Source organism: Microchirus variegatus (assembly GCF_963457635.1).
Source record: "Microchirus variegatus genome assembly, chromosome: 3".
Lineage (NCBI taxonomy): Eukaryota > Metazoa > Chordata > Actinopteri > Pleuronectiformes > Soleidae > Microchirus > Microchirus variegatus.
Window position 1 is genome coordinate 20,716,171 of NC_139804.1, and position 23,344 is coordinate 20,739,514.

Below are 23,344 nucleotides of genomic sequence, written 5' to 3' on the forward strand. Positions count from 1 at the left end.
CATCTATGACATATATAAAACACGTCATTTAAACTTAAACAGGTTTTGTGACCAGTGGGCACAGGGTAGTCGAGTAATAGCATTGTATCTGACTCGCTGATCACTTGGTGAATAATTAAATCTACACTGTGAGTCTCATTATGGACAATAACAAAGACAGCTGTAATGGAGAAGAGTGTCTCCTCCTCTCTAATGAAGATGTCCCAGTCACTCAATTTAAGCAAATTAAATTCTGATTGTGGTGTCAGGTATGTTCCCTTGAGGCGACACTCCAATCACAAAATGATTCATTGAAACTTAAACCTGAAATTAATGTTTGGTTTCAAGCAGGATTTAGTGAGCTCTTCCTCTTTGTCGCACATAAGTAATTTATTTATTTAAAATCAATGCATTAGTAATTAGAAAACAAGAAAACGAATTGCTGTCAAACCAACCTGGTGAGATCTGCCTGCTGCTGGAGCTGTTCTTGCACTTTACGGCAAACTTCACCGGCTGTGTCGGAAACTTTGCCGACTTTGATGAAGAGGGCGGCGATCTTGTCACTGCGGAGGAAACCAGCAGCCCGTCTCTTCAGCTGGTGACCCAGACATGCCTCGATCGCAGCTGCAGGAAGAGGAAAACAAACGGAGGCTACGTTAATACTGACAAAGAGCGAGAGTGGAGGAGAAAGGCTGAGGATCGTAAAATATTCAACATGAGGACGGCGGGTTATTAGTAAACTAAAAAGATGGAGGTTTGCTGTCAGAAAATGGCTGGAGAGCTTCGAATTAAATTTCGGATGTTTAGATACTCGGTCTTCTCCTGTCTTGGGATATTCTAAACTTCGAGAAGGCGACACAAAGGCATTTTCTCAAAATTTGTACATCGATACAAAACTTTATTTAAAGTTTTTTATTGCAGTGCACACAAATACGCACACACATAAATTGTGAAATTAAATTGAGTTACAGTATCCTCTAGAACAGGACTATTCAATTAAAAACTCAGCTGGTGCCACATTTTCAATCCAAGAAATGTAGCTGGGCCATTTAGTTGCAGCCAGTAAGCAGCAGGTGATGACAAATTTAAAATATACATCAAAAAGTGCTAGTAATAGTAATACAATTATTTTGGTCATACCTGTTTGTATAAAAACATGCACAGCATTAGCTGTGACTGTGTTAAATTAAAAAATAAAAGCATTTGTTTATCTTTGAAATGCAATGAACATAATGTCATATACGACCCACAAACATCTCAAAGTGCCTTTAACAGAAGAACTAACACTGCTATCAAACCTATCAGATTACTGTAGGAATCTTTGAGGGACAGTGAAAAGTGTTTCTCTTGTTATTTCTTCAGTTATTTCTGGTGGAACCACAGGCTGAGCCACTCAGGGCCACGGCCCGCCATTTGAATAGACTGGCTCTAAAAGTAGACTCTAAATAGACAACAGATGCTCCAGTGTCGGAGATAAAAGACCTTTCAACATTAAAAACATCTAATATTAGATGTATCTATCTATCTAAATGAATAAAATTAGTAATAAATAAATAAATACACATTATAAACATGATAGGGGAATATAATATATACATAAATGGGTCATAATTAATTGTATACATACACATATAGACATGAATACATTGCATTAGCCTTATATAAGATCTAAAGAGCTGGTTGAAATGGCCAATAATTGGTCAGGGAGAATTTCATCATGTCGACAACATGACAAAACATTATTTATCTTAATACCACTGCAACACTAAGCACAGTAAAGCTACAGGTGGAAGGTGCAATTCTCTCCAGGTCCCAACACCAAGAAGGTCAGGCGAAGTCCTGATCTGTGCTGAACCGGCACGACAGCCACACAGAGCTTTAGCCACAGCAAATCTGAGCTGACAGAATCACAGATAACCCTTCTCTTTCTGGATGTGACAAATCCAACACAGTGGTGTTCAGCTCAGCAGCAGTTCATGTCTTCACGAGCACACCTCTCACCACGAGCAACTTTCACTGTCGAAGATATTTACCATTACCTCTGAAATTATGTGATAATTAAAATAAAATACTTCACAAAGATTAGAAAAATACTAAAGAAAGAAAAAGCGAAAGTAGAATATGAATTTAAAACTGCAGGAATACATACAAATAATGTTTTTTATTCTGTAATGCTAAAATAAATCAATAAAGCGGTATGTTTGAAGACTACTTGTTATGTATTCATATGTAAATGAGCGGCATAACATTGTGTGAATCTCAAACTTCACAGAACAGCTTCCTCTGTGTTCTGCTGCAGGAGCCACATGTGTGCAGACATATCATTTTTATTAGTGAGCGCTTTTCTCTCTGTACCCCATTATAGTGATGGTCACTTATTAAATCAGAACCAACACCATCGCCACGAATAGAAGTGAGGAGCAAATGCCTTCAAATATTTAGACGGGTGGAGTTTTGTAACCTAGTGCAGCTGCTCACTAATTGTGCCCTTTTACACTGTGTGCACCCACGTCCTCCGTTCGTTACCGAGGATGATGACATCATGAAACTTTAATGATCTCTGTAGTGGGAAATTGGCTCTTTGCAGCGTGGAAACAGAGACAGAAAAATAGAATAGGTCACAAAAGTAGACCACTTGACAATTTGACATGATTGTAATTTTCAGACTCGTGAGTCTTCACACATCATGTGTCATTTAGCAATAGAAGCATTTTTGTATTGTAATGTATTTTTATTTTACTGATGGTGGGAACCACTGTTTTAAAGCCTCCATGGTGATATTTTGCGACCAGATAGTCAGAGCCAGGCTCCTATTGGACGATACCAGCTGTCAATCACATTATATAGTGTCCACTCACAAATTATGTAATACATAAATACTTTGTTGTCTATTTTCTCTAAAAGTGGAACATAATTTACAAAACTGACATCATGTTCTGTTCAGAGATCTGAGCAGCAGAGACCATTTACTCTGAAAAGGTTAACTGATGCTCTGACTCATTTTCCAATAGTCTTTCATTCAAACTGTTTAAAAAAACAAAACAAAAAAAACAAAACAAGTGGAGACATTTCCTGGTTGGCCTCAGAATGGATGTGGAAGACTAGATCCCCTTTCACTTTTTATATACACTCCCTGTTTATATTCTTCTATATGGCATTGACGTTTATAAGCTGCATTTTTTCACCTGGCAATGTGCCTTGATCATTAACCCTTTTTTGCTTAATTTAACCATAAAAGGACCTGTAACCAAGTGCTTTTGACCATTTCTCCAGAATAAATTCCAATATCTGGCAGTTATTTACAATTTACTGCATGTTTTGCATCTTTACAATAGCATTTTTTTGAATCGTTGTCCTCAGTGTGCAAAAACAGGCAAAAAAATGTACTACTGCATGTACAGGTGTTCTTGCCACGCTCTCCTCTCTGGCGACAAAAACGCTAATTCTCCGGCTTCCTGAAACAGGGCAAGGTAAGTTACCGTAATAACCTCATGTTGGCTTTGACTTGCAACTTCTCAGCTTTAACACAAACTGCAGTGTAATTACGGTAATGCAAAATGGGCTACGCTCTGTGTTATAGCGTTAAAATAGAGTCCCAACTCTTCAGTAAACAGCTCTGCCAAACTGTTTGATAAAAGTTTTTTTTTTCTAAATCAAAATGACATTTCTGATTTACATGCATATCCACATTATTGTTTTTTTAACATCTTGTTGACAAAAACACACCATCATTGTCCTAATATCACCCAAACAATACACATTAAATCTGATGTTTGCTGTCAAACTGATCTTGGACTGTGGACAGGACTTGGACATGTTTACGCCAAAGCGCAGAGCGTTTTTGTTGGCGGACAAGAGACACATAAATACAGCAAATGTCCCATAGAAATGCGTCAACTATTAAGCAGAAAATGAGAGAGAAATGGAGGCAAACAGTCTGGCTGTGATCCATTAGCTGCCTCCCTCCATCTGTAATTGTTGCATTAATGCTCAGCTATAATGAGCTTTTTAGATCTGATGGTAAAAGCAACAGTGTAACTTGATTATTCAGGCAAATACAAACAGATGCTTTTACCTCTTTTTCCATTTGTTGCACATCTTCTGATCGTTCCAGTGATCTAAGTGTTAATAATGTTCTTGCTTACAAATGAAAAAAGGATTAGGTCCATGCAAAATGACTCTCTGTGCAAACATTAGGCCACCACAGAGAATAACTTAATGAAGTCTGGACAAAAAGCTTGTCTTCACCGCGTACAGCATGTCGGAGCTTTTTTAGCTGCATGTTTGTGTTTCTCCTCTCTATATTATGCTGGGGGAAAAAAACTGTGCTTTATGGGTTTAATAGTTTGATTTTATTGCTCATCTTGGAGCAATAGAGGAAGTGCTAAAAGGCTGGAGGATTTACAGCAGCTTGAAAAGTTCTCTGTATGTTCACAGTAGCTTTATTCTGGCAGATTAAAGCTGCTGACAGGGAAGAGGTTCCAATTTCACCTGTACTGTAAACACATGCTGTTCCATTGCTCATCTCTTTGCAGTAAACCATCGGGTTCACTTCCCTCGTCTCTCACATCTGTGACTGTCTTTTGTCTATCATGTTTTTTTTAAACACTACATTTGTTTGTTCTGTCTCTGCTCTGTGATGAAGCTACAGGCTCAGCCGTTCACACTGAGGGAGAGGACAGGAGGACGTTTACACCAATCCAAGCACTTTTATGCCCTACAATCTTGAGTTCTTTATCTCTCATAAGAAAACTGTGTCTAATCCAGACTAGGTTTTACAATCAGAACAAATGTTTACATGAACACTGATCGGAATGATGATTGGCATAAACCATCCTTGTATCGGACCAGGGTTTTCAGACATGAAGCATTTTTATTCTGATAAGGCTTAGACTCCAATTATTTGTGTAAAGATAGCCACTGATCTAGAGAGTTTGACCACTAGATCATTAAAATTTTTATTTGACATAAAAAAATGTGTTCTTATTGGAATTTACAGTTCTGTCGTTTATATGTACGCTAAATGAAATCATTCTGTGGTGTGAGTACACATGCATCACATGTTAATTTGTAATGGACTATTTTGACATGAGAAGTGCTGCAGAAGCCTCTGTCTGCTCGTCCCCTCGCTGTTCACTATCTATGTCATTTTCCTCTTCTTCTATGTCTGTACCTTTCGTGTCTGTTCATTATTCTTTATTTGGAATAAAAACAAAGCAGTAATAAAACAGAAAGACTTCATGTTTTACATGGATCAGACACCAAACCAGGAAGTCATGATCGGATTGAATGTTTATATGAACACAGATTCGAATAAGGATCGGCATATATCAGCCCAGTAGTTCGGAATTAAATTAGTTTCCAGATGGGCTGTATCAGATCAGAATTTTCAGATTGGCATGATTACAAAATGTATTTTTATTTTGATCAGGCTTTTATTCTGATTACTTGTGTCCATGTTAACTAGCTACTGACATGGGTTTCTGTCTCTGGAGTAAATTTGAGTAGAAATAGAGATTTTCCTTCATTCTAATGCAGTTGTTTCTGTGGAAACCAAACGGACTGATCCTCTCACTCAATTGTTTTCTCCATTAATCTGCCTCATAATTCATTATTGTGCATGACCATCTCTGATGAAGCATCACATACTTTGCATTAGCTGCATGATGTGGTTGAGGAAAAGTCACGCAGAAATAAATGCTTCAAAAGTAACACAGACCTTGGCGAGAGCAGAGAGACCTCTCAACTGATATTATTTTACTTAATCAAACGTTTGTTGCTAATATGACTGCTGTGTTCACTGGATAGAGGCTTGAAAAAAACATAATGTAAAAAAAAAGATACCGTTTACCATATTTTCATAATCCTTAGTAATGACACTGATAGTGTGATTGTGCAACACTGGATTTGTTATTCTATTCAGAATAACATGAGCCAATTAAAGCCTTTTCTGCTGAATTCTATCTATGACCCTCTCCACTGCAAAACCAGGGACCAAGGAACCAAGGAACAGTTCAGGATCACGTTTTTAGTTTGTTTCAGACTTCTCATCCAAGAGGCTTCTTTATTTCTGACAAACTGGTGGGAAAACCCCAGGTATTTATCCACTGTAATACCTGTCAAGACATCTGACCTGCATTGTGTTCCTGATACGATGCGGGTCAGATGTTCGCCACTTGACAAAAAGCTCACCTGATAAACTCCCGGTCAGTTTAATTAACACTTTAACACTATCTCAAGAGCGTGGTCACTGATCACACCTTACTGATAGACAGCCTTTTCCAACAGGAAATTGAGGTTTTTAGTTACCACTCACTCCCGTGCATCACAGTCCACTGACAAAAGTGGAACAAAGAAGCAGAAGAGGAACCATAAACATTATGTCATCATTTGAATATGAAAACTACTATGTCACATAACGACAAAATTAAATTGTCTAGCTCAGCTTTAATAAACAGACTTTTACTAGACTTAAAAAGAATCTGCTAGTATTTTATCGATGGTGGCAGCTTGAAAGAACTTCAGCTTCCAGTAGCAAGAGGATGCAATTAATCTGCGAGGATGATAGTGTAGCTGGACAGGCTTAACGTGGGAAGCTGCTGCATCAGGTATTTCTCTGTCATTGAGTTAAAGGGAGCCAAGAAAGCATAGATGGAACTGGCGATTAGAAGCCTATGATATTTACTCTGTGAAGATAAGTGTTCCAACAAGTCAGAGAAATCAACAGCAGTGTCAGCAGTTCCCCACGTGTGTGTGTGTGTGTGCGTGTGCGTGTGCGCACCGGCTGTGGAAATGGATCAGGATCTTCTGAACTGACTCATTCCGCTTTTCACGCCTTTCTCTGCTCTATTGTGTGGGATGGAAGGATGGTAGAAGGAAAAAGGAGGGTGGGAGGTATAGAGAAGAGATTTGGTCAAAGGGTCAGGCAGGTTGGCATGGCGACCAATCTGCATCTGCTTTTGGTTGCCACTGGAAATTAACCGTTAAAGCAGAGGCTGTGTGCAGAGATCAGCCAAACCACGACTAATTATTTAGCCTGCTTTTCTGAACCACGGCGGACGGAGAGAGGAACACGATGAACGTTTTTCTGCAGCATCTGGTGTGAGGCTGTGCTCCGGTTAGTCACATGATGCAGTGGATGTAAGAGGGATTGGTGGTTTCACGGCAAGGCTTAGTTAAATGCAATTATAACAGAGGTGAGTGAGAATGGAAATCAAAGGGCAGGAGAAGCAAAGAAAGAAAGAAGTAAAGTAGGATGTAAAATGAAAGAAAAGCCAGGAAGATAGAGTAAGTGCAAAGAGTGGGTGTGTGGAGATCCATGCGCTGAGCCAAGGGATAAAGGTAGGATTTATCAAGGTTGGGGTGGGCTCAATCGTTTCCAAACAAAGTCAAATAAAGCCTACACTAAAAAAAGGAATTGAGGCCGAAAAATCTAACTCTTTCTAGCAGGTACAAATTCACTCTTTTTGCCATTTCTTTGTTTCACTAGACGTTTGCTGCACACTTGGATCTATTTTTAATGGATAACGCAGGCACATGTGCACTCACGGCTATACTTCTTAGGACACTGCATTGACTTCCATTCATTTGGACAGCCTTAACCCTAACCTAAACTTAGGAGGTCTGTGTTTATGGCAGAAATGCTCTAGAGGTAACACACATGCACACAGTCTGCCATGTGCAGAGGTGGTGGCAGGAGTTTAAGATGATCAGGCACCTTCATCTCCAAAGTGCCGGTTAATGCAGGTTAAGTTCAGGGCTGTCAGTCTCTTAGTCTCCTCGTTGGTCCATCAAAAACATAACATTGTGCAGAGTCTTCAGCTGAGAAATGCAGGTATGAGCTACTCCATTTTCTGTTGTAAAATAACAAATTACTGTTTTTGTGTGAGATTTAGGATTTTGGGCATTTTTCTGGGAAGTGGTGAATCTCAGTGATCATTGTGTGTGTTAGCCAATGTGACCACAGCTGTCCACAGTAGACTTATTCATCCCAAAAAGTTGTCACGTTAACTCTTCTAAATCAGCAGTGTGTTTTGCACGACCATCCAGGGACGTGGTTTTATGGGTGACTTGTGTGACACACACAAACTAGTGACTAGTGACTTGTAAATCAGTTCTTTTCAGGGTAACTAAATCATTACAAGCAGTTAATTAAAAAGATTTGTTCAGTACTTCCTGCATGACCGGAGCACAGCCTCCGTATGACACAGTCACTGAACTGAAATAAAGCAGCAGGGTTCAGTGCTGTGCTCTCGCTAAATACACCAGACTCCTCTGTTAAATGTTGAGATTTTAGACATTTCAATGATCAATGTTGGAGATTCACACAATTTTTCATCTACATTTCGCCATTGTTCAGTTTGATTCTTTTGTCGGACAACTAGCTCATGCCAATCAGTGGCCAGCAGTCTAACCGCAGGAATGAGTTACCTGTGTTCGTAAATGAAAAGCAAGACATTCCATGATGCACACAGGATGTACACGTGCATCCGGTTGTGGTAACCCAGCCTATTCTATCCTCCACGTCACAGCCACGCCAGGATCCCTGGTGCCACAGCTGCAGCAGGCTGGCATCATTCAGAGCAGTCTTTCTCTTCTATGACACGAGTCACACTACACAGGATCAATGCTTTCCTTGTGAGAAGACAGATGTGCTCATTATGTGTGGAGTGCAGCACTAATCATGGTGATTGTCACAGACAGTTGGGGTCTGATTAAGCACTAGAGACGTACGAAGACTGCTGTGCTGTGTCGCACTGAGGAGTGCAGTGTAATAAAAACACAGAACATCTTTCTAAGGACGATACTTCATATCACACTGATGGAGACGTAATGGACGGGGCTCTTGCAGGAACTGCAGCTGTGTACAGATATTATTAAAGTAGTTCTCGTCGTGTCATATTCGCAACAGGTCTCTCAGCAAACAATTAAACGGCACTAGCTTATAAAATGGCTGCTATATGACACAAGTGTCAATTAATATCAACCGATTCGGCTCACATTTTACTGTCGAGCGTGGATATTACACGTGTAAATCATTTGCAGAGATGCAAATTGACGCTACATTGTCACTCATATTAGCAATAATAACACAAAGATGCAAAAGTCAATGAAATATATGAATTTGAGCGAAAACAATGTGTAACTCAACCCATCTGTTGGGTTGAGTTGACCCACAGTATGTGGCACATCTGGGGAAGAAGGACTGGCAGAGAGTGAGGGAGGAAATTAAATGATGTGTATGTCATCTGATTTATAAGAATATACAGTACTGTGCAAAACGTTTCAGGCACCACCAGCTCTGTTGTTTTCTTCTGTCTTTCTGTCAAATTCTGTGATCATGTGAATTTGGAAGGAAGTGATGCGACTTAAAGCTGCTCTTATATATTAGTGTGATGTGTATTTAATGCTCAAGCATGTCTTGAATAAACCTGGCGTAATAGAGGTTTTTTACAGCAGAGATTTCTTTAAATGAAATAGTCGGACAAACACAGGATTTACCAGTAACATTAATTAAGGTTCCACTCCAGTATTAACAGAGCTGTGTTATTGTCATTGTTATGCATACATATTTTCTGGATGTGTTCCAGTAAAGTGAAATAGAAATAACTATCCTCTATTATCGTTATAGCATTGCTAAAACAACATATCTAATGTTGACTTCTGCACAGTACTGTAGTTGCTTAGCATCACCTGGGAAGTATTCTCACATTGTTTACTCACATTACTTGGGCAAGTAACACCAATTACAGCCAAACTCTCACATGAGAAAATCTGATTCACGTTTGGTGCAAACACACACATTTGTAGATCCTGTGAAAAAAAAATGGACCCCAAATTGGTAACAAATGTTAATGGGATTGATGCCATAAAATACATAATAAACATTGATGCAGTGTTGTGGTTAGTGTCTTGCACAAGGACACTTGAGGAGCAAGGTATAAAAACACCAACCTCCCAGTTAGTTGCACATTACATACTGTATATCACCATAGTTTTATTTATACGCTCACAGGAGCTCAGGAGAAAAAACAGCTCACAGGAAATTATATTTGTCAGGCTAAATGTGTGAAGGACAGGGTAATTAAAGCTAGATTGCATCACAACGCAGCAGCTTAGTTGTCCCATTCTGAAGAATCCTCCAAATGCAGCCAACTACTGTGTGTCCTTCCATCCCTGAGCAATAAGGGTCCAACAGTGAGTGTCAGAGACAAATGTTTTGAAATGTGCTCACAGCAGCCAGCAACCACAGAACATCTGGAAAAAAGTGCTTTTAAATACAAGTACCAGGCTCTAACTTAAATAAATAGCTAACAGTGTAGTACATTAGTATCCAACTGCAGCTCTGTTGCTAAGCGACAGCACTAACGGTATAGAAACTTCCTCCGTAGACGATCTCTTCACTGTCTACACGGTCAAAGGCAGCCACCTGTCCTCATGGACTGTGGCTCTGTGCTTCCTCACTTTCTCAGCACAATGTGAAAGGGAAGCCTGACAACTCTTAATTCTCTCTGAGAGGAAAATACAACTGGCAGCCACAGAGATAAAACATCCACGACAGCATTCATTGTTCAGTTTTTCTACTGGGTCCTTTCTGACATGTTCTTATTTATTCCTGTGTATAATGCTGTGTTTTGTCACACATCATGTTCGTGAGGCTCAGTGAACACAGGTGAATGACGGGAGAGAGTATGTATGATTATTGGAACACAAGCTCCTGATGTAACAATGCCAATTATTATTTTATGATATGTGTTTATAATATAATCATTTTGTGGAATTAGCTATCCAATGTTGTACCTGACAGACATGTGGAATATTTGTTTGGTTTTTGCTTGTGTTTGTTTTAGTGGGTGCCCCTGTGTATTAGGGTGTGTCACCTGCATTACCTCTCCCCTTTCTGCTGTAATGCAGATGATGCGTGCGACAAAGAGGTACGTGACTTTTTCATTTGTTATATTTTTGCTGTAGCTTCCTTATTTATACTTAGGTAAACTTATTTTTATTATTCCACACTGTGCAGTGTTTGTTTGTTTTTTAAATTAGTTTTCTGCACTTTCTGTCAGAAATGAATCAGCGACTATCTCCAAAAGAGTTTGTGGTTTGGCCCTAGCTTCCTTTACTCAAAACAATGCAGAGTGTGTGTACACTAATGGCGCATTATAACAGCTCTACTCTACTCTGATTGGTATCAAGAACGTCGTTTTCCAATACTATAGTACCACCTGAAGGGGGGTGGAGTTGCATGGCTGCATGAAAATGTTGTGACACTGTTTAATACACAACACAAACCTGTGATGAGCAAAGCAGTTTTTTTTTAATGTACTGAATCCATCCATCCATTATCTACTGCTTTTATCTTCCACCCTATAGGGTCATGTTGTGCCCATCTCAGCTGATATAGGGCGATAGGCGGGGTACACCCTGGACAGTTTGCAAGACCATCACAGGGCCACACATAACTCTCACTCTCACACCTATGGTCAAATTGGAGTGACCAATTCACCTAATCCCCAAATCTTCATGTGTTTGGACTGTGGGAGGAAGCCAGAGAACCCGGAGAAAACCCACACACACACGGGGAGAACATGCAAACTCCATACAGAAAGGCCCTGGTTCCAACCAGGGCTCGAACCCGGGTCTTCTTGCTTCAAAGGCAAGAACGCTAACCACTATGCCAACCGTGTGGCCGATGTACTGATGTATTAATTAAAAATATTTGTTCAGTATTTCCTGCATGACCAGAGCACAGACTCTGTCTGACACAGTCACTGAACTAAAATATGTCTGAACAGGTTGTGATTCGCTTCACAGTCACCAGCTTTCAGCAGTGCCGTCACTAAATACGCTAGACTCAGCTGTTAAATATTGAGATTTTAGACATTTCCTTGCTAAATGTTGGAGATTAACGCATTTTAAGTCTGTTTAACTACAGTTCAGCATTGTTCGGTTTGACTCCTGTGTCGGACATCGTGGTCATGATTCTTCAGAGAGCGACGACGCTCTCTGACCAATCAGTGGCCGACAGTCTGTTGATGTCACATTTTAGTATTGGCTCAGCTCGTTTGGAACTTCGCCAGAGCAGGTACTAAAAAAAGCGAGTACACCAGTAGAGTCAAGCCAATAACTAGACCTGTATAGTGGAAAAGTGCTATTAGAGTGTGTTATGCTTCTGTGTGCTTGTCTGGCCACAATCTGATCTTTTTACTTGGTATCTGGTGCTACTAAATCATCATACAATACTGACATTTGACAGGACTCGCCTGGCACTATCTGTACGATAAGTAATCTTCCTGGCTGAGCTTTAGAGAGATAGAAGAACGGAGTCCCTTGTAATCTGTCTGTATTGCTGCTGCTTTGAGGGTTAATGGTAAAACGGTGGTGTAAAGCATATCAATAATAGAAAAGTGCTTTATAAATATAAACCTTTTACCATTTACCAATTCAAAACACATCTACACATGGGGACAGCTTGCTGAAATTTTTGTTTCTTTGTCTCCTTCTCATCGGGTGTTCCCACCCACTGGGGAAGGTAGAGGATCCATGTTGTTTGCGTGGGAGTGACAGAGGTCACTCGCAGCTGCCAGCAGTGAAGGAGAACCGAGAACAGAGGGAGACAGAGGGATTAAAACAAGCGAGGAAGTGGTAAAAGCAGGTATTGGTTTTCACAACCTTCTTTGAGCCGACAAGCCTCCACCCTGATGTCTGCTTCATCTCTGCAGGCGTCAAGAAGATTCCCGGTGCCAGCCTGCCGAGCGTCATGTCTCTGAATAAATCCTGAGTCTTAGCTACTGAGAGCTATACCCACATATATAATAGAGTGTGTGTGGGGGGGCGCACAAAATATTGCTTTAAGTAGCAAATCAGACTATTATCATTGAAATAGTGACATGAAGGGAATTGACTCTCTGTCACGGAATGAGGTGTTCCGTTCAAATCGGTCTTTTGAGCTCTGTTCCAGGAAAGACTGCCTGTGCTCAATTGGAGCTTTGGTGGGCAGAGAGCGTGACTAAACAGTGACAGGATAAGAGAGAAGAGTATTTTCTCAACAGTACAAGGGGAACCTGAACATCGTGTCGCTCACTTTAAACGATAAATGACTTTTTGTCGTCACAGCACATTCATGCACGCACAGAGCGAAACCTCCTTTGACGTTCTTCGACTCTCACCGTAACTTTAAAACATGGCTGAATGTGTAGCTAGAACAATTATGGCCTATTTAGTGCACTTGTGGTTTCACATGATTCATATAGACCATTATGCGATGCACCTGGCTGGGTATGTTGTATTTCTCTTGAAGAAACAGTATCAGGACCAGGCTTATAGCCAGCAGGGCGTCCGGGGCTTCCTGGGGACTGTACTGAAAATAATCAGAAATTAGACGCCCTACTTTTAGGCAGGAAGTCCTAAAGACACCCTATTTTTCCCCCGGTAACCACCGAAACGATGTTGTGATGACGCGCGGGTATAGACAGGCGCGTGCTGGCAGTAGTTTTTGCCAGCACGCGTCTGTCTATTCTCGCTTAGAGTCTGTCCAAGATCAGTTTGGAACACCACAAGATTCCAACAAGATGTGAGTACACGGTGGAACAGCACCTATTAAATGCTGGAAAGTCTCTTTGCGCAAAAGCGAAACTTGGCGGATTATGAACTCCCCGCAACACTCTCTTCTCTCTCTCTCTTTGAGCAGTTAACCTAAGAGATCAGCTCATCTGATGCATCTGTTATTTCCTTAATTACAGCACTAAAGCGTCTTCTAAAGAAAGAATGAGACCACGGAGTAAAAACAATAAAAAGTGCCCTCATGAGAATCCGTCAACACGTTTTACTAAGATCTACTCGGACCCCCTGTATTTCATCGCAACTGCACTCGATCCTCGTCATAAAGATCTTATGTCATATGTGGGGATAAAAGGGCGGAGGGCAAGGGGCCAATCAGGAACAATAGTTCTCAAGGAAATCCAAACCTGGTCCTAATGAGGCAGACTTTCACTCCTGACAAACTGGTTACGTTTAGGGATAACATTTGACCAGTGGTTAGGTTAAGGTTAAGATTTGGAATTAAGTGATTATGGTTAAGGTTAGGGATAAGGCTTTGTCCAGATGAATGTAAGCCAACCGTTATCAAACCTTTGTGCGTGTGTGAGACGGACACTCTGTGACAGTGAGATAAGTTCTCCTCTACATGATCCATAGTGCTCAGTCATCGATTAGTATTGGCACAGCTTGTTTCTGGCCCTGAAGTCCAAAGATAAACACTTCTTCTCCCCTCTGCGCTCTTGCTCTTATATATTTGATGAGCGGTTGAACAGGTAATGGGTGGTCAGACTGAATCAATATTTAATCATACCGTGTGTGGTGCTGACCTGAGACCAGAAACGGTGGACATTAGAGAATAGGGCCATAAGGAGGGAGGAGGGGAGGGAATAAGGGAGGAAAGGTTTGGAGGAAAAAATCAAAGGAGCTCCAGTTGTGGTTCCTAAGATGTGGGAGAAATAGCGTATGTTGTCATCTTCTTCCTAAATGTGTGTGTCTCATTTAGTGATGCTCGTCTTCACACAGACACAAACCAACTGGTGCTACACAACGACAAACACTGCTTTCATTTGTGATACACGGTGGAATGTTACCCTTATTATTACACATGGACCTGATTAAATCTGCGATGAAGCTCAGAAGTCAATAAAATGCAGGCAAGCAATTGTATTATGAGAAGTGTTCTTCAGTGATAGTGTAATAAATATGAGCCTTACAGTTTCACAGAACAAAGCTAATAAACTTGTTAAGAGTCTAATGGCATGGACGGCAGATGGACTACTTTCCACTGTTACTTCATATCTGTCTGTGGGAGCTTTCATTATAATCAAGCTCTGCACCACCACTGCCACACTTTTAATTCTATTTTAAAAAAGAAATGTTATTACCAATAAATCATTTGGTTTGGTGTAGGGCTGATCATCCATTTTCTACTGCTTTATCCTCCACACGAGGGTCACAAGGGGGTGCTGTGCCAATCTCAGCTGACATGGGGCGACAGGCGGGGTACACCTTGGACAGATCGCCAGTCCATCACATGGACACATAGAGACAAACAACCATCCACTCTCACACCTACGATCAATTTAGAGTGTCCAACTTGGAGAAAACTATATAATTTCACTATACCAGTGTGTGAAGTGAGGAAGAAGAGGATGACGAGAGGAGCAAATTATCTTATTGAGCGTAAATCTGCCTCCTGTGAAAATTCCGTAGATGACTTTGCTCGACCTAGTCACACCACTGTATTTTAACATTGGTGATAATGGTGTTACTTTGAGAGCTCAATATTTTCCCAGGTGGTGCTTGGTATAAAACGTTTGAAAACCACCGGTGTAGTGGTTTCCAAAAGGTTTTCTGCAAGGGCCCTGGAGACACAGAGTAAAAGAGAGCTAAAGAAAGGGAAACACGGGAGTTAAGAGCGATTAAACGGATGAAACGAATACAAAATCCAGAGTGTGCTCGTTTTTAATTTAGCTGAATTCTAATGGAGGGTCAACAGGTTGTGACATCAGGGCCTGTGCTAGACAGCTGACAAATGTCCCCACACACATCTTCAATATTTTACTGGCTAAACCATTCATTCCCCAATATACCTCAGGTCAATGTATGCCTATAAGTCTTATGTATTGTGGTTGAATATTTAGCAGCCCACTGCAGCGCCCACATCCTGCTGCACAGTAACCTCCTCCTCACACTCAGACAGTCATGTAATTGTTGTGCAAGTACAACCAAAATCTTACTTTTAAAATAAATGTGAACATGTCAGTCGAACTGAGAATGTACTAAACTTCTCAAAGTCGCACGAACACACCCAGATAATGCAAACGGGAGATGCAGTACAACTGTTCATGTATGTTCAAACAGACACAGACTGGTGTGGGCATGATCCACAGCCTCTTTCTTTTGATCTTGAGATTACAAAGTTAAGAGGTGCACCATTTATTCTAAACTGCACATTATGACCTGTTGTGATGCGCTTCCATTATGTCTTATTCCTGCGTGTGTGTCCTCTTGAGTAGGTTATTCCACCTTTTCACCTTTTGCTGTGAGGTAAACCGTCCTCCTGAGCAGACAGTTACAACACCAAAGCATTAGAAAAGCTAAGTACTTCGGGTTGTTCACCATAATTGAGAGAGTAAGTAACAAATACGTCAACTCATCTGTTACCTTAGCTGTTAATTGTTTGGCTTTTATTAGCGTGGTCTATGAAAGAACTTTGCATACTCTGTTTTTTAATGGGTGCCACAAGAATAAAGTTAATATAACTAAGGTTATTAATGACACCCATGTCATTTAAAGGTGCCATATGTAAGAATGTGGCCAAAAACGGTTACTACATTCAAATTCAAAATACAGAGGTCCTTTAGGTTTCGTTTTCTGACGTAACTGGCAACCCGTGGTTGCTCGGCAGCTGAGACTCTACTGACTGCCTCTGATTGGTAGACGGCGGTAGGTGGCGCCACATGCCAAAACATGATTTCAAAACATAAACATGATTTGCAGTTTGCAAAAGATTTTTTTTAATGCAAATATGTTGTCTGTACTGTTGTTGTTGGTGAGTTCAGTTTGTTATATGAACATTATTCCTGAGTCTCTGTAACATATTAGGAGGGTTTTATAGCCAGTTGCTTTAGATTTATTACATAATGCACCTTTAATATTTGTTGGAAATTCATTTTTAGAGAAAGTGACAACCGTGCGCCAAATTAAGCAAATTAAGAGGTTAAAAGCAGCTCATATCGCTTACACTGTAGTTTTACCATTAACCTATTTCTATACGTTCATATAGTGAATCTACTGTACTTTTTTTTCTTTTATTAATCAACGACCATTAACATTTTATTTTGGTGCTTGGTGCTACACTGACATAAATGGTGGGATAATAAATGATAAGGATACAATTATATTTAATAATATATAATTTGTGTCCAAATGGAGTCATAAATCATTCTGTAACTCTTCTGCTCGTTAATTGTGCAAAAGTAAAATCTGTATCTCACCGTTTGAACCAAGAGTTTAGTTAATTAGTGTCCATGTAATGGTTACAGGTTGAGCTGGTTCAAGTCCTGGATTCTGACGTGACATTCATTTAGGTCATTAAGCCATTTTATCATTCATGGTATGTGAAAAGGTTTTGCATGTCGAAAAAATATTTAATCATGATTGCTGTAGTTACCATTCTGATGTGTTCGCCCATGTCTTCTTCATTATTGAAATTAAATATATATTCAAATAAAAACTTAAATTTACAGTAAATAATTCATCCTTTGCTCTGTCCTCATCTTTCCTCCGTCTTGTATCTATTTCTGTCTGTTCATTTGTCTGCAGTGCATGTTGGCCCAGATGTCCATTCTGTGGCAGGTCATTACATGACTGCGAGTTTTCTAATGAGCCCATTAGCTGCTTCAGGCCATCCTTTCCTCTCTTACTCACCAATCTTACCCCTTCCTCTCTTCTACTCCTTCATACTTTCCCAGTTAATCAAATCATGTCCTCTTTCTAACCCCCAGTCACTGAGATCAATTATCACTTCTGTCTTCCCCTTTCGTGCCTCTTTTTCCTCCAGTGTAAAAATGCAGGGTTGTTTTAAAATGATGTAACAGCTACAGACAGTTTCTGTCATTTGAAGAAGTGATGGAGCCGAAAGAGTGTGAATACTGTTAGGCCACATGAAAGCAGATCAATCTTTAGGCTACTGTAGTTTTTATAGAAAAACTAAAACATTAAATCTACTGTGTGTAAACATTGGTTATCATCCTGCCTCTGTTTGGAGTTCCAGAACAGAAATTATGTAACACTATCATTCTATGTCCTTCATCTGAACATAATCTGCCAAGCAATACTATCAGACCTGTCTGAGAGAGCGTTTGTGTGCACACAGCAGCAGCACAGTGATGGGCAGGGACAAGAGACATTTATTCTAGTATTTATTATTAGAATTCGCTTTCCGTGGGTGCTTCTTTGTGTTTTTTGGTCTTCCTCTCTTAACAAGTTGCTGTTGCCTCCGTCTGTCTTGAAATAAAATGAATTACACCACTTTAACGAGAAATGCAGAGAGAATGATGTGAAGTTTATAGGCTTTATCTGCGTTATGTGAACTCATCTGACAATAGTTTAAATGTAATGGACACATTTAAAACTTGCACTTCTAACAAGTGTGAATAAATAAATGAATGAATGAATGAATGAATGAGCAGGTTAGAGTTAGGGGTGGGAATCTCTATGTACCTCATTATTTGATTTGACAACAATTCAGGTGGTTATAATTCTTTTGAAAACAGCGTTTTTAATAATCCATAACTGAATAATGAGATGCATTTCATGATCCCATGAACTTTTATTGATATGTATGAAAGAAATGTGTAAAAAATTTGCCTCTAAGTGGACTGAAGTGTTTTGGTCTAGTTGTAGTGTGACTGCATGCACTTGTCCAGTGAAAGACACACTCAGGCCCCAGACCACCGATAGTGGTCTGGGGCCTGAGTTTTTCAGTTTTTCTGTTGTGCTATAGAAGCTTTACACATCTGTGGGGGAAAAACAATACATTTACTGGTTGAGAAACACACGACTACACTAGTGACTTAGTGGTTAGAGTGGTCTCTTCTGTAGTGGGAGGTCAGTGGTTCAAACCCTGTCCTGTATAAACATAACTTGATACAGTTGTTATATATCTGCTCCTGGTCTCCTTCTTCTGCCTCTACCTCACCTCTCCTCTGTCCCCCATTTTTTCTTTCACCCCAACTGGTCGAGGCAGATGGCTGCACATCTTTGAGTCTGGTTCTCTCAGAGATTTCTTCCTGTTAAAAGGGAGTCTTTTTTTACTCTCCACTGATGCCTAGTGTTTGCTCATTGTGTGAATTGTTGGTTTCTCTGCTCTGCATGATGTTGTCTATGTACAGTGCCTTGAGATGATGTATGTTGTGATTTGGCATTATACAAATAAATTGAATTGAATTGAACCCATGGCCATTTCAGACCGGAGATGAGAAAAATGTTACCGACAGCCTCTCTGTTTACAGATCAGTATAAAGGTGTAGGGGGGAGGTATTCTGACTGCCATCGCATCCTGGGAGGAGCTCAAATACTCATCAAGTTGGTTCATGCGACAGAAAAAGAAGAAAATAACGTATACCTTATCTGTGTATATAGAGAGCTGCAAGTTGAACATCATTTGTAAATTTACCATATTCATATGATTACAATATTTACATCTCTGCTAGTGCTGTGTTATTTTGTGAGTATTAAGGTGTATGATCTTGTGACATAACATAAGTTAATTAAAGTGATTCCACAGTGGATGCATGTTGTAATCACAGTTAAAGTTTGAGAATGAGTGGACTAGATTCTCAAACAATTTATCCAACCAGTCACCAAAGACTAAAGACAATGAATAGACAATAAGATTTGTTTTTGCATTGTTACAAAGATGCTCTGTTGTGTTTGTATGGAGAGGACATTGTTCTAGGGACAAGAAAATTAATAAAGTTATCTTAACACTTTTTTCCTAATTTCTGCTGAAACCGCCTCAAGCTCTTGAAACATTATCTCATAGTTATGCACATCTGTAGACATGTAAATACCTATAAAGGTACCATGGCAACATATGGTCCAAGGTTGGTATATATTATTATCACATATGATTTAACAAGTCTTTGCATTGATGTTTTCTTTACAGCTTTTCACACACAAGGTGTGAGTGTAATTTGCTGATTCGACAAATTAACATATTGAAGTAAATCCCATCTCTTATCCAAACAGAGAACCACACACCAGTGTGTAATACTGGCTTTTCCTTGGAATTAGTGTAGCCTTCGTTAGCAGATGTAGCAAAGTTAACAGGTATTATGAGCACCGCTGAGGAAGACGTCACTGCCTATCATTATCACCTGACCTTTTACCTTTCACCTTTCCCCCACGAGAGTCTGATTATGGTCAGGTTCACCTGCAGGCGCTCAGGACTGATGAGAAAAAAAACCAACAGAATGGCAGCTGCATTAACCTTCGTATTGTATGAGGCCTACGTTATTCATTTGATAAGATAACAGCCCACATGATGAGGAGAACGTCTTTCTAGTAATGTGACATTTGTCAGTCTTTCTGTCAGGGTGTTATCACATATCTGTTGAATTGTTTGTTTAACATACTTCAAACTTGGTAGGTAACTTACCAAGGGCACCAGTGTGTGCAGTGACAACTTTGATGCTGTTTGGGTAAGAAATGCAAGAGATATTCCTAGAAATTAAACAAATATATCGCTAAAAAAGCTATGTCCATTTCCCACACAGTGCCGTCTGAATTATTATATTTGTCATTAATTGTCTTTGTTATTATTATTATTATTACATCATTATTCCAATATCTAAATTCATTATTACAAAAAGAAAATAAACAAATTAACTTTTGTTGTGTAAAAGTAATTGTAACCATTCAAAAACACACAAAAAATACAGTATTTCTGTCTAAAACTATCAGTCTATAAATGCAAGGACCTTCTTTCTGTGTGTTAACTGCATAACAGTTTCATGGGTCACTAGCTTCAAGCTTGGGAGGTGACTTACAAAGTGCTGACTTTGACGATGATAAGAAATGTAAAGGAACAGGTATTGCGCTGGTAAGATGTGCATTTAATAGAGGGACAGAGTCTCAAAGGAATCTGCTTGTATCTAATATCTATCACTGACAACTGCCTGATGTACTGTGTAGAGTACATAGGATGTTTCATGAATTTTTCAGGAAGATTAGTGTACGGTCTTCAGAGGAATGACACACCTGTGCCTCCTTTGGGCTCCGCTGCCAGCGTGGACGCATAATAAGCAGAACATATTGGAAAAAATGCTTTTGATAATCCAGTGAGTCACAAGCAAAGTATGTAATATTGAACTCTTATTTTTAAATTTCAGGGTTTGCTTCTTTTTTTTTTTATGACGATGCCACATAATACTAAACAGAGAGGGTTGCTTTCCAATGCTCTCTTCAAAATCAATGCTTCTCTCCAGTCAATAGTAATCTTGGGCAAACAGGGCTTAATACAGATTAATCAGAAGGTGAAGAAGGCAACAAAGCGGAAGTCAATACTGTCAATGTGAATAAAGTCTCAACAAGTCATACTGTGCTGACAGAGGCACTGTTTGACATGTCATCAGTGTTACGCACAGTATGCGAAACTCATTGGAGTGACATAAATTCATAAATGTGTTCCATCCTGTACCACCACTGCTGACAGTGGGTGAAAGGCAGGTTTTACTATGGACAGGTCACCAATCCACCACAGGACTAACATGCAGAGACCCATGACCATTTACACACACACACACGGTCAACTTAGAGTCTCCGACAACATCCATACTAGTCTGTTTTCAAGTACAAACTCACAAGTTCTACTCGAAAAATGAATAACTTTAAAAAGACTACTGACTACTGACGCCATTTTGGTTTGACTACCTGGAGACTACTGACCCCAGTCAGTAGTCTTTTCTCTGCTCTCTCTGATCTCTGCATAAGCAGAGATCTTTGAAAACAATGACAGAGTAACCTGCATTCACTTCCTGGTTATTCTTATCAGCCATGAATCACCAGCTGTGAACGAAAAGCTCAACACTATTTTCAGTTTCTCACCTCTCCAAGAGAAATCCATGTTCTCACTCTTAACTATCGTTCTTTCTCGTTAGTAGTACAGTCTTAACCTGCAGATAACACACACACACACACACACACACACACTCCGAACATCTTACAGTGAGACAGTCATGCTAACTCTGTTCAGTTCCGATAACAATTTCATAATCAATATATCCTAGTGTCCGTATTTAAAAAAATAAAAAAATAAAAAATAAAGAAGACCCAGATGCAGTTATCTCTGGTTTCCTGTAGTTTTCATTCAGTTATGTGTCATGATGTCATCGGACAGACAAGAGGCCATGCTGCTGGTCCTTTGGTTCATCTGTGGCTACAGATATATTCATCTCCCTGAGACGCATTGGAGACTGTGACTCACGCAGCTCAAGCATCCGGACAGGAGTGGCAATCCATCTTACACGCACACACACATGAACACACATACACACACACACACTCACGCAAGGCTTAGAAATCCGTTTCCATTAGCTGCACAGTGATTATTAACTTTCCATTGATGCAGCAGCATAGTCACAGGCAGTGACATCAAGAAATGTCCTTGATGGAGAGTCACCTGCTGGAGAGTTCAACAAGTGTGTGAGCAAAACAAAACAGAGAGAGAGTGCGTGCGTCCGTGTGCGTGTGCGTGTGCGTGCGCGTGTGTGTGATAAGGGGAAGAGCGTACTTACTGCACAGAGCAATGATGTGGCTGCTGTCTTCGTGGACAAATTTTTTAGTCACTGCTTCCTCCATAATCTGCTTCACCTGCACACAAAAGACTCAAAGTTAGTTAATGTAACTGCAGTCAATGTCACCGTCTTTAGTGTACAGCTGTCAAAGACATAATGACCATACAGAAAAAATAGATCATAATCAAAGGAACACATTTCCTTTAAGCTCAGGGATCTAAATTGCTTGTGAAAGCCTCCTTTACACCTGGCATTATTTCGTAGGAAATGTTTGACGATAAGTGAGAGTAGTTGGAGGCCAAACGCGTGTGTGTCTTCTTTTTTGTTTTAAAGGATATATATATATATATATATATATATATATATATATATATATGTAGATATATATATAGATTTATACATATACATACATTTTTGGACTAAAGCCGGCCTGTGCACTCTGCCCATGCATCACAATTCCCACCCCCGACTGATAGCCAGAAATAATACAACAAGGAGGTACACTGAAGAATAAAACATTTACACAGCTAAATTTAAGACAGATTTTACTTGTGTGTTTGGGGGTGTGTGTGTGTGTGTGTGTGATATATGATAGAGAGGGGCAACATACAGTATAATTAAATGTGTGTGTGTGAATTGGTAGAGTAAAGCACTTTGAGTGGTCGTTAAGAGAAGCAAAGCACTATAAAAATGCAGGGCATTTACCACAGCGGTATCTATTAATAATGGTAATAATAATGATTATTACAGTGAAAGTCTACTTATAGTAGATGTAATAAGGTCAATAATAATAACAGTAACAACAGAGCCTATGAATAAAATGAATACTGCTAATAATTTTACTCATTAAAGATCCAGTGAGTAAGAATTATTGACGTCCAGTGGTGAGACTGCAGACTATAACAGGATTCCTCCTTTAACCCTCGCCTTTATGCATCAGACAACTACAGTACAGTGGCCTTCACATACCGGAAAGGATGTAATTCTCATTTGTACAGTAAGATTCTGCTTAAAAATGCAAA

At 39.8% G+C, this 23,344-nt stretch overlaps 1 protein-coding gene across 1 annotated transcript in view; it reads right to left on the reverse strand.

Moving 5' to 3' along the window:
* Nucleotides 1–23,344, reverse strand: part of sgsm2 (small G protein signaling modulator 2) — a gene marked incomplete at both ends in the record, with an annotated part of 72,109 nt that overhangs the window by 29,961 nt on the left and 18,804 nt on the right. The window contains 2 exons of the mRNA XM_083886477.1: nt 435–603; nt 22,323–22,398. Of these exons, the coding sequence (XP_083742603.1) occupies nt 435–603; nt 22,323–22,398 (245 nt within the window). The remainder of the gene's footprint in view (nt 1–434; nt 604–22,322; nt 22,399–23,344) is intronic.